General features: G+C 44.5%; 1 protein-coding gene across 36 annotated transcripts in view; it reads right to left on the bottom strand.

The window, feature by feature from the left end:
* Nucleotides 1-2,089, bottom strand: part of znf740a (zinc finger protein 740a) — a 39,174-nt gene extending 37,085 nt beyond the window's left edge. For 35 of the 36 annotated variants that reach the window (XM_045212281.1, XM_045212288.1, XM_045212287.1 and 32 more), the window contains exon 1: nucleotides 1,967-2,089. In XM_045212281.1, coding sequence (XP_045068216.1) covers nucleotides 1,967-2,074 — 108 coding nt within the window. In that variant the 5' untranslated portion in view covers nucleotides 2,075-2,089. The remainder of the gene's footprint in view (nucleotides 1-1,966) is intronic. The other variant, XM_045212283.1, reaches the window with a different exon arrangement.
* Nucleotides 2,090-12,202: the final 10,113 nt, after the last annotated feature.

Here is a 12,202-nt window from a genome sequence, read left to right as displayed (position 1 = left end):
TGGACCTATGCCTTCAGACCCCTGAAATTTAGCTGATGCACCATTGACATTTAAATAATTTCAATAGGTTTCCTATGAAAGATACAGTTTAATTTATAACAATGGATATTCCCACTCAAGTCAACATTCTGATGTAAAATCTTTGAAATTGTTGCATGTTGCGTTTATATACCACGGCTAAGGGCTGTTCTTATGCACGCAACGTAGAGTGCCTGGATACAGCCCTTAGCCGTGGTATATTGGCCATATACCACAAACCACGAGGTGGCTTATTCTTATTATAAACTGGTTACCGATGTAATTATATATTTAAAATATATTTTGTCATACCTGTTGTATACGGTCTGATATACCACGGCTGTCAGCCAATCAGCATTCAGGGCTCGAACCACCCAGTTTATAAATAGCGTTGCTTAGTGCATAAGAACAACCCTTAGCCGTGGTATATTGGTCATATACCACACCCCCTCAGGCCTTATTGCTTAAATATACAATGAGCTGAAACGAGCCACATACGATTCCCCACAAGGCAGCTTCTTGTCATTGTTGCTAGCTATCTGACCATTTAGAATCATAACACACTGGCCACATCGAAGTGTGCACATCATTGTCGTGATGTTGTCAGCCAACCAGTCTACATATTTCCACACTGAGGTTGGAATAATACTGTGAACATGATAATAATGCCCCTTTAGTGCAAGAGCTGTTTAAAAAGTTTGCCTGAAATTTCGGTGGGATGGAGTTTTGGCATGCCTGGTGAAAGAGTTCCAACCCTCTCTGCCAATAACAGCTCGTTTTCATTTTTCCCCTCCCCACTCAGACAGCCTTAGCAAAATTATTGCTTTAGAAATTGCTCTTTGCTAAGAAGCTATTTTTCTTTTTGACCATTTTAATTGAAGACAATCACAGTAAAGTACTTAATCTTTACCCAAAAAATATTTTATATTGAGACAAAAACGCCTGCATTGGACATTTAAGCACCTCAAATCTCCTGAATGTTTTGTCATTCAGGTACAATAAGTCACTTTCTGACCACTTCTACCATGGGCAAATATGCATGGAAGGTTTTGATCAAATCAAAAGGGGTGCAGTCAGAAAGTGATTTTAATCATATGGAACGACCCCATAGGCACATAACTGAAAAACATTTTACAAAAATGAAACCAATGGCACCCACATAGCCGGCAAGCTAATGATCCAAGGAAAACCTCAAACTCTCTTGTATCAACCATTGCTAACACTACATATATATTTGTCATTTCGCAGATGCTCTACCAACTGAACCACACCGGACCTACTGCACCAGCAACCTTTTGATACACTAGTAGCTGATTACAAATAGTAAAGTTAACTAGCTATTTTCCCTGGCAGCAGCTAGCTAGGTAACGTTAGCGTGGCAAGGTTATTGACCATCAAGTAGTGTGAACAACATTTACGTTTGCTAGTTAACTGCCACGGTAGAAATAGTACTTGAAGTTATATTTAAATGACTAACCCAAAAATTGAAAGTATTTCCTCATAACTCACGGAAACAAAACATCGAGCGAATACGAGCTAGCTGTTTCGGGCTAACGTAACAACGACGCTAACGTGGCCTCCACGCACATCAAATTGTACAAACTTCAGTTGCCATCCATCTACAAATCGAAATATGATATCGCTAGGCAATTTCGATGTGATTAGATCCGGATAAATACAGCTAGTTAGATAAAACAACAGTTCGAGGATTGCAATCCAACGAGGAACAAGACAGCAGTTGCAGCAAGACTTAGCGATAAATACCTGATGGTTGATGCGTCCTGTAGTTAGCTACCGTTCTCCCCCTCCCCTGTTGTCTACGCTAACACAAGTCGTGTCACTTATTTTTTGCTTAGAGACGGAGGCAGAATTTCGAAAATATCGTCTGATACACGACTAAACATACAACACATCAAAACATTGGTGATATTCAAACGCTGTTATTTACCTTAAATTTTCCTCGTCTGTCGTGGTTCGTCGCCCGAGTTCCAATTTCTTTGAGTTTACAAACACAGGAAACGCCACCGGATCTGCTCCCCGAGGAGAATCCTGCCATGTGATTGGAGAAAATGGTTTTGCACGTCTACCATGTTGGTGAATGTGAAAACGTTACTCCATTTTAGTTGGTTCAATTAGCTGCCTCAACCACAGATAATTTCAGTTTAGAAGGGGATTCTTTTTTCCTCAACAGTGCCTGTATTCATGCACACTGATTTTCTTCCACAAAAACATGATTTTCAGCCTTCGCCCTTCCCAAAAAACATAATCAGGCAGAGGCTATGCTAAAACATTGGAGTTCCAATAGGATGTGTGAATCAAAGTATGCAATTTCCAATTTTGTAACTCTGATAACTACAATAATATATGCCCTTTAGTAGACACTTTTGTCCAAATGTGGGAATCAAACACACTACCTGGCATTACAAGCGCCATGCTCTAGCCTCTCAACTGAGCTACAGAGGACCACAAGAGCATTGGCTTTAGAATGTGACCATTTGCTTTGACCAATGCATAGCCTATGGGAGTGTGGTAAATTGAGCCATTTTTAACATTCAGCATCACTAAATAGTATTCTTTCTAACAAAGACATCTACATACACTACCGGTCAAAAGTTTTAGAACACCTACTCATTCAAGGGTTTTTCTTTATTTTTTTTTATATTTTCCACATTGTAGAATAATAGTGAAGACATCAAAACTATGAAATAACACTTGGAATCATGTAGTAACCAAAAAAGTGTTAAACAAATCAAAATATATTTTATATTTGAGATTCATCAAATAGTCACCCTTTGCCTTGATGACAGCTTTACACACTCTTGGCATTCTCTCAACCAGCTTCATGAGGTAGTCACCTGGAATTCATTTCAATTAACAGGTCTGTCTTCTTAAAAGTTAATTTGTGGAATTTATTTCCTTCTTAATGCGTTTGAGCCAATCAGTTGTGTTGTGACAAGGTAGGGGGGGTATACAGAAGATAGCCCTATTTGGTAAAAGACCAAGTCCATATTATGGCAAGAACAGCTCAAAAAAGCAAAGAGAAACAACAGTCCATCATTACTTTAAGACATGAAGGTCAGTCAATACGGAAAATTGCAAAAGTCGCAAAAAACATCAAGTGCTATGATGAAACTGGCTCTCATGAGGACCGCCACAGGAATGGAAGACGCAGAGTTCTGCAGAGGATAAGTTCATTAGAGTTACCAGCCTCAGAAATTGCAGTCCAAATAAATACATCTCAACATCAACTGTTCAGAGGAGACTGTGTGAATCAGGCCTTCATATGGAGTTGGTCCTTTACCAAATAGGGATATCTTCTGTATACCCCCCCTACCTTGTCACAACACAACTGATTGGCTCAAACGCATTAAGAAGGAAAGAAATAACACAAATGAACTTTTAAGAAGGCAGACCTGTTAATTGAAATGCATTCCAGGTCACTACCTCATGAAGCTGGTTGAGAGAATGCTAAGAGTGTGCAAAGCTGTCATCAAGGCAAAGGGTGGCAATTTGATGAATCTCAATAACATACAGCTGGCGGGTTTTACGCTGTATCGGATGGATAGAATGGCAGCCTCTGGTAAGACAAACACTGCTACTCCTACTGCCCTTTCCTCGTCTGATCATGTGTTCTCGCATACCCGAGAGCATCTGGTCAGCGGGGCGGTGGCACAGGAATCCTCATCTCTCCCAAGTGGACATTCTCTCTTTTCCCCCTGACCCATCTGTCTATCTCCTCATTTGAATTCCATGCTGTCACAGTCACTAGCCCATTCAAGCTTAACATCCTTATCATTTATCGCCCTCCAGGTTCCCTTGGAGAGATCACCAATGAGCTTGACGCCTTGATAAGTTCCTTTCCTGAGGATGGCTCACCCCTCACAGTTCTGGGTGACTTTAACCTCCCTACGTCTGCCTTTGACTCATTTCTCTCTGCCTCCTTCTTTCCACTCCTTTGCTCTTTTGACCTCACCCTCTCACCGTCCCCCCCTACTCACAAGGCAGGCAATACGCTTGACCTCATCTTTACTAGATGCTGTTCTTCTACTAATCTCACTGCAACTCCCCTCCAAGTCTCCGACCACTACTTTGTATCCTTTTCTCTCTCGCTCTCCTCCAACACTACTCACTCTGCCCCTACTCAGATGGTAATGTGCCGTAGCAACCTTCGCTCTCTCTCTCCCGCTACTCTCTCCTCTTCCATCCTATCATCTCTTCCCTCTGCTAAATCCTTCTCCCTCCGATCTCCTGATTCTGCCTCCTCAACCCTCCTCTCCTCCCTTTCTGCATCTTTTGACTCTCTATGTCCCATATCCTCCCGGCCGGCTCGGTCCTTCCCTCCTGCTCCGTGGCTTGACGACTCATTGCGAGCTCACAGAACAGGGCTCCGGGCAGCCGAGCGGAAATGGAGGAAAACTAGACTCCCTGCGGACCTGTCATCTTTTCACTCCCTCCTCTCTACATTTTCTTCCTCTGTTTCTGCTGCTAAAGCCACTTTCTACCACTCTACATTTCAAGCCTCTGCCTCTAACCCTAGGAAGCTCTTTGCCACCTTCTCCTCCCTGCTGAATCCTCCTCCTCCTCCCCCTCCCTCCTCCCTCTCTGTGGATGACTTCGTCAATCATTTTGAAAAGAAGGTTAACGACATCCGATCCTCATTTATTAAGTCAAATGACACCGCTGGTCCTGCTCACACTGCCCTACCCTATGCTTTGACTTCTTTCTCCCCTCTCTCTCCAGATGAAATCTTGTGACTTGTGACGGCCGGCCACAACCTGCCCGCATGACCCTATCTCCTCCTCTCTTCTACAGACCATTTCCGGAGACCTTCTCCCTTACCTTACCTCACCTCGCTCATCAACTCATCCTTGACCGCTGGCTATGTCCCTTCCGTCTTCAAGAGAGCGAAAGTTGCACCCCTCCTCAAAAAACCTACACTCGATCCCTCCGATGTCAACAACTACAGACCAGTATCCCTTCTTTCTTTTCTCTCCAAAACTCTTGAGCATGCCGTCTCTAGCCAACTCTCCTGCTATCTCTCTCAGAATGACCTTCTTGATCCAAACCAGTCAGGTTTCAAGACTGGTCATTCAACTGAGACTGCTCTTCTCTGTGTCACGGAGGCTCTCCACACTACTAAAGCTAACTCTTTCTCCTCTGTTCTTATCCTATCTGCTGCCTTTGATACTGTGAACCATTTACATTTTAGTCATTTAGCAGACACTCTTATCCAGAGTGACTTACTGTTAGTGAATGAATACATTAGTTTTTTCATACTGGCCCCCCGTGGGAATCGAACCCACAACCCTGGCGTTGCAAGCGCCATGCTCTACCAACTGAGCTACACGGGGCACCTCCTCGCCACCCTCTCTGAGTTGGGCATCTCCGGCGCTGCTCACTCTTGGATTGCGTCCTACCTGACAGGTCGCTCCTACAAGGTGGCGTGGCGAGAATCTGTCTCCGCACCACATGCTCTCACCACTGGTGTCCCCCAGGGCTCAGTTCTAGGTGCTCTCCTATTCTCTAAGTCACTTGGCTCTGTCATATCCTCACATGGTCTCTCCTATCATTGCTACGCAGACAACACACAATTAATATTCTCCTTTCCCCCTTCTGATAATCAGGTGGCGAATCGCATCTCTGCATGTCTGGCAGACATATCAGTGTGGATGTCGGATCACCACCTAAAGCTGAACCTCGGCAAGAAGGAGCTGCTCTTCCTCCCGGAGAAGGACTGCCCGCTCCATGATCTCGCCATCACGGTTGACAACTCCATTGTGTCCTCCTCCCAGAGTGCAAAGAACCTTGGCGTGACCCTGGATAACACCCTGTCGTTCTCCACTAACATCAAAGCAGTGACCCGATCCTGCAGGTTCATGCTCTACATTCGCAGAGTACGACCCTACCTTACACAGAAAGCGGCACAGGTCCTAATCCAGGCACTTGTCATCTCCCGTCTGGATTACTGCAACTTGTTGTTGGCTGTGCTCCCTGCCTGTGCCATTAAACCCCTACAACTTATCCAGAACGCTGCAGACCGTCTGGTGTTCAACCTTCCCAAGTTCTCTCATGTCACCCCGCTCCTCCGCACACTCCACTGGCTTCCAGTTGAAGCTCACATCTACTACAAAACCATGGTGCTTGCCTACGGAGCTGTGAGGGGAACGGCATCTCCTTACCTTCAGGCTCTGATCAGACCCTACACCCAAACGAGGGCACTACGTTCATCCACCTCTGGCCTGCTAGCCCCCCTACCTCTACGGAAGCACAGTTCCCGCTCAGCCCAGTCAAAGCTATTCCCTGCTCTGGCATCCCAATGGTGGAACAAGCTCCCTCACGACGCCAGGACAGCGGAGTCACTGACCACCTTCCGGAGACACTTGAAACCCTACCTCTTTAAGGAATACCTGGAATAGTCTAACAGTAATCCTTCTACCCCCCCCCCAGTGGTAGTTGTCCCACTGGCTATCCTAAGTTGAATGCACCAATTTGTAAGTCACTCTGGATAAGAGCGTCTGCTAAATGACTTAAATGTAAATGTAAGACAAGGGGTGGTGGTCTATGTATATTTGTAAACAACAACTGATGCACAATATCTAAGGAAGTCTCGAGGTTTTGCTCACCTGAGCTAGAGTATCTCATGATAAGCTGTAGACCACACTATCTACCAAGAGAGTTTACATCTATATTCTTCGTAGCTGTCGATTTACCACCACAAACCGATTCTGGCACTAAGACCGCACTCAATGAACTGTATTTGGCCATAAGCAAACAGGAAAACGCTCATCAAGAGGCGGCGCTCCTAGTGGCCGGGGACTTTAATGCAGGGAAACTTAAATCTGTTTTACCTCATATCTACCAGCATGTTAAATGTGCAACTAGAGGGGAAAAATCTCTAGACCACCTTTACTCCACACACAGAGACGCGTACAAAGCTCTCCCTCGCCCTCCATTTGGCAAATCTGACCATAATTCTATCCTCCTGAATCCTACTTACAAGCAAAAACTAAAGCAGGAAGCACCAGTGACTCAGTCAATAAAAAAGTGGTCAGATGAAGCAGATGCTAAGCTACAGGACTGTTTTGCTAGCACAGACTGGAATATGTTCTGGGATTCTTCTGATGGCATTGAGGAGTACACCACATCAGTCACTGGCTTCATCAATAAGTGCATCGATGACGTCGTCCCCACAGTGACTGTACGTACATACCCCAACCAGAAGCCATGGATTACAGGCAACATCCGCACTGAGCTAAAGGAGCGGGATTCTAACCCGGAAGCTTATAAGAAATCCTGCTATGCCCTCTGACGAACCATCAAACAGGCAAAGCGTCAATACAGGACTAAGATCGAATCGTAGTACACCGGCTCCGACGCTTGTCGGATGTGGCAGGGCTTGCAAACTATTACAGATTACAAAGGGAAGCACAGCCGCGAGCTGCCCAGGACACAAGCCTACCAGACGAGCTAAATTACTTTAATTCTCGCTTCGAGGCAAGTAACACTGAAACATGCATGAGAGCATCAGCTGTTCCGGACGACTGTGTGATCACGCTCTCCGTAGCCGATGTGAGTAAGACCTTTAAACAGGTCAGCATTCACAAGGCCGCAAGGCCAGACGGATTACCAGGACGTGTACTCCGAGCGTGCGCTGACCAACTGGCAAGTGCCTTCACTGACATTTTCAACCTCTCCCTGTCTGAGTCTTTAATACCAACATGTTTCAAGCAGACCATCATAGTCCCTGTGCCCAAGAACACTAAGGTAACCTGCCTAAATTACTACCGATCCGTAGCACTCACATCTGTAGCCATGAAGTGCTTTGAAAGGCTGTTCATGGCTCACTTGAACACCATTATCCCAGAAACCCTAGACCCACTCCAATTTGCATACCGCCCCAACAGATCCACAGATGATGCAATCTCTATTGCGCTCCACACTGCCCTTTCACACCTGGACAAATGGAACACCTATGTGTGAATGCTATTCATTGACTACAGCTCAGCGTTCAACACAATAGTGCCCTCAAAGCTCATCACTAAACTAAGGACCATGGGACTAAACACCTCCCTCTGCAACTGGATCATGGACTTCCTGACGGGCCACCCCCAGGTGGTAAGAGTAGGTAACAACACATCCGCCACACTGATCCTCAACACGGGGGCCCCTCAGGGGTGCGTGCTCAGTCCCCTCCTGTACTCCCTGTTTAGTCATGACTGCATGGCCAGGCACGACTCCAACAGTTTGCCAATGACACAACATTGGTAGGCCTGATCACCGACAACGACGAGACAGCCTATAGGGAGGAGGTCAGAGACCTGTTCGTGTGGTGCCAGGACAACAACCTCTCCCTCAAAGGCAAAGGAGATGATTGTGGACTACAGGAAAAAGAAAAGGACCGAGCATGCCCCCATTCTCATCGACGGGGCTTTAGTGGAGCAGGTTGAGAGCTTCAAGTTCCTTGTTGTCCACATCACCAACAAACTAACATGGTCCAAGCACACCAAGACAGTCGTGAAGAGGGCATGACAAAACCTATTCCCCCTAAAGATTTGGCATGGGTCCTCAGATCCTCAAAAGGTTCTACAGCTGCACCATCGAGAGCATCCTGACTGGTTGCATCACTGCCTGGTATGGCAACTGCTCGGCCTCCGACCGCAAGGCACTATAGAGGGTAGTGCGTATGGCCCAGTACATCACTGGGGCCAAGCTTCCTGCCATCCAGGACCTCTATACCATGCGGTGTCAGAAGAAGGCCCTAAAAATTGTCAAAGACTCCAGCCACCTGAGTCATAGACTGTTCTCTTTGCTACCGCACGGCAAGCGGTACTGGAGCGGCAAGTCTAGGTCAGAGGCTTCTAAACAGCTTCTACCCCCAAGCCATAAGACTCCTGAACATCTAATCAAATGGCTACCCAGACTATTTGCATTGCTGCTACTACATGTACATATTACCTCAATTACCTTGACTAACCGGTGCCCCCTTACATTGACTCTGTACCGGTACCCGCTGTATATAGCCTCGCTATTGTTATTTTTACTGCTGCTCTTAATTATTTGTAAATTTAATTTCGTATTATTTTATATTGTATTTTTAGTGCTTTTTTTTTGTATTCTTTCTTAAAACTGCATTGTTGGTTAAGGGCTTGCAAGTAAGCATTTCACTGTAAGGTCTTCACCTGTTGTATTCGGCGCATGTGACAAATACAATTTGATTTGATTTGTTTTGATTCCATGGTCGAATTGCTGCAAAGAAACCACTACTAAAGGACACCAATAATAAGAAGAGACTTGCTAGGGCCAAGAAACACGAGCAATGGACATTAGACCGGTGGAAATGTGTCCTTTGGTCTGGAGTCCAAATTGGAGATTTTTGGTTCCAACTGCCATGTCTTTGTGAGATGCGGTGTGGGTGAACAGATAATCTCTGCATGTGTATTTCCCACCGTAAAGCATGGAGGGGGAGGTGTTATGGTGTGGGGGGTGCTTTGCTGGTGACACTGTCTGTGATTTAATTAGAATTCAAGGCACACTTAACCAGCATGGCTACCACAGCATTCTGCAGCGAAACGCCATCCCATCTGGTTTGGGCTTAGTGGGAATATCATTTGTTTTTCAACAGGACAATGACCCAACACACCTCCAGGTGGTGTAAGGGCTATTTTACCAAGAAGGAGAGTGATGGAGTGCTGCATCAGATGACTTGGCCTCCACAATCCACTGACCTCAACCAAATTGAGAGTTTGAGATGAGTCGGACCGCAGAGTGAAGGAAAAGCAGCCAACAAGTGCTCAGCATGTGTGGGAACTCCTTCAAGACTGTTGGAAATGCATTCTAGGTGAAGCTGGTTGAGAGAATGCCAAGAGTGTGCAAAGCTGTCATCAACGCTGGCTATTTGAAGAATCTCAAATATAAAATATATTTTGATTTGTTTAACACTTTTCTGGTTACTACATGATTCCATATGTGTTATTTCATAGTTTTGATGTCTTCACTATTATTTTACAATGTAGAAAATAGTAAAAAAAATTAAGAAAATCCTTGAATGAGTAGGTGTTCTAAAACCTTTGACCGGTAGTGTATATTTCAGGCTGTTCTGTATCCCTAGAAATAATCAGAATTCATGTAAACATTACAGTTTTGAAAACATATCTTGTCCAAAAAAAGTGGTCTCTTGGCACAACTTACACCGGTTATGGGCTAAATTGAGTCGCAGGACAGGGTAAGTTAAGCCGCCTACACATTTCTGTACTGAATGAAATATTACCACTACCTTTCTAAAACCATGTCTATCTTTATTTCCCAACCACAATTCACTTACCCTTACCCTATTCCCATTGGCTCAATTTAGCGACCAGTGTTTTTTACCTAACTTGCTCACCACTTTTTCCATGTGGTTTCTTCCTTCACAGACTCCATGAAATTATTATCTCTTCCTAAATATTTGGTCAAATGATACATTTTGTGTAGGCTATGGTTTCCTAGAAACAAGGGTGGCTCAACTTACCCCACTCCCTCCTACTCCAGTTTGTAGGTGCACTGTGCAAGAGTGAGCTACCAGCAGGCAGCCCACAGAACTAAAGCCTACGCATCAGATCAGATTGTGGAGCTAATTTAAGTTTTCAGGTCTCAGGCAATGTTATTCATCATATAGTATCAGTGGTGTAAAGAACTTAAGAAAAATACTTTAAAGTACTACTTAAGTAGCTTTTTAGGGTATCTGTACTTTAATTTACTATTTATATTTTTGACATCTTTTACTTTTACTTCACTACATTCTTAAAGAAAATAATATACTTTTTACTCCATACATTTTCCCTGACACCCAAAATTACTCATGACATTTTGAATGCTTAGCAGCACAGGAAAATTGTCCAATTCACACACTTATCAAGAGAACATCCCTTGTCATCCCTACTGCCTCTGATCTGACGGACTCACCAAACACACATGCTTTGTTTGTAAATGACGTCTGAGTGTTGGAGTGTGACCCTGGCTATCTGTAAATAACAAAAACAACAAAATGGTGGCATCTGGTTTGCTTAATATAAGGAATTTTAAATGATTCATACTTTCATTTTGATACTTAAGTATATTTTAGCAATTACATTGACTTTTTATACTTAAGTACAGTGGGGGGAAAAAGTATTTGATCCCCTGCTGATTTTGTACGTTTGCCCACTGACAAAGAAATGATCAGTCTATCATTTTAATGGTAGGTTTATTTGAACAGTGAGAGACAGAATAACAACAAAAACGCATGTCAAAAATGTTATAAATTGATTTGCATTTTAATGAGGGAAATAAGTATTTGACCCCCTCTCAATCAGAAATATTTCTGGCTCCCAGGTGTCTTTTATACAGGTAATGAGCTGAGATTAGGAGCACACTCTTAAAAGGAGTGCTCCTAATCTCAGTTTGTTACATGTATAAAAGACACCTGTCCACAGAAGCAATCAATCAATCAGATTCCAAACTTTCCACCATGGCCAAGACCAAAGAGTCTCCAAGGATGTCAGGGACAAGATTGTAGACCTACACAAGGCTGGAATGGGCTACAAGACCATCGATAAGCAGCTTGGTGAGAAGGTGACAACAGTTGGTGCGATTATTCGCAAATGGAAGAAACACAAAAGAACTGTCAATCTCTCTCGGCCTGGGGCTCCGTGCAAGATCTCACCTCGTGGAGTTGCAATGATCATGAGAACGGTGAGGAATCAGCCCAGAACTACACGGGAGGATCTTGTCAATGATCTCAAGGCAGCTGGGACCATAGTCACCAAGAAAACAATTGGTAACACACTACGCCGTGAAGGACTGAAATCCTGCAGCACCCGCAAGGTCCCCCTGCTCAAGAAAGCACATAAACATGCCCATCTGAAGTTTGCCAATGAACATCTGAATGATTCAGTGGAGAAGTGGGTGAAAGTGTTGTGGTCAGATGAGACCAAAATTGAGCTCTTTGGCATCAACTCAACTCGCCGTGTTTGGAGGAGGAGGAATGCTGCCTATGACCCCAAGAACACCATCCCCACCGTCAAACATGGAGGTGGAAACATTATTCTTTGGGGTTGTTTTTCTGCTAAGGGGACAGGACAACTTCACTGCATCAAAGGGACGATGGACGGGGCCATGTACCGTCAAATCTTGGGTGAGAACCTCTTTCCCTCAGCCAGGGCATTGA

This window comes from Coregonus clupeaformis, unplaced genomic scaffold (genome assembly GCF_020615455.1).
Source record: "Coregonus clupeaformis isolate EN_2021a unplaced genomic scaffold, ASM2061545v1 scaf0005, whole genome shotgun sequence".
In the NCBI taxonomy this organism is placed as follows: Eukaryota; Metazoa; Chordata; class Actinopteri; order Salmoniformes; family Salmonidae; genus Coregonus; species Coregonus clupeaformis.
The sequence above is the reverse complement of the archived record's forward strand: the minus strand, read 5'-3'. Positions and strand labels throughout refer to the sequence as shown.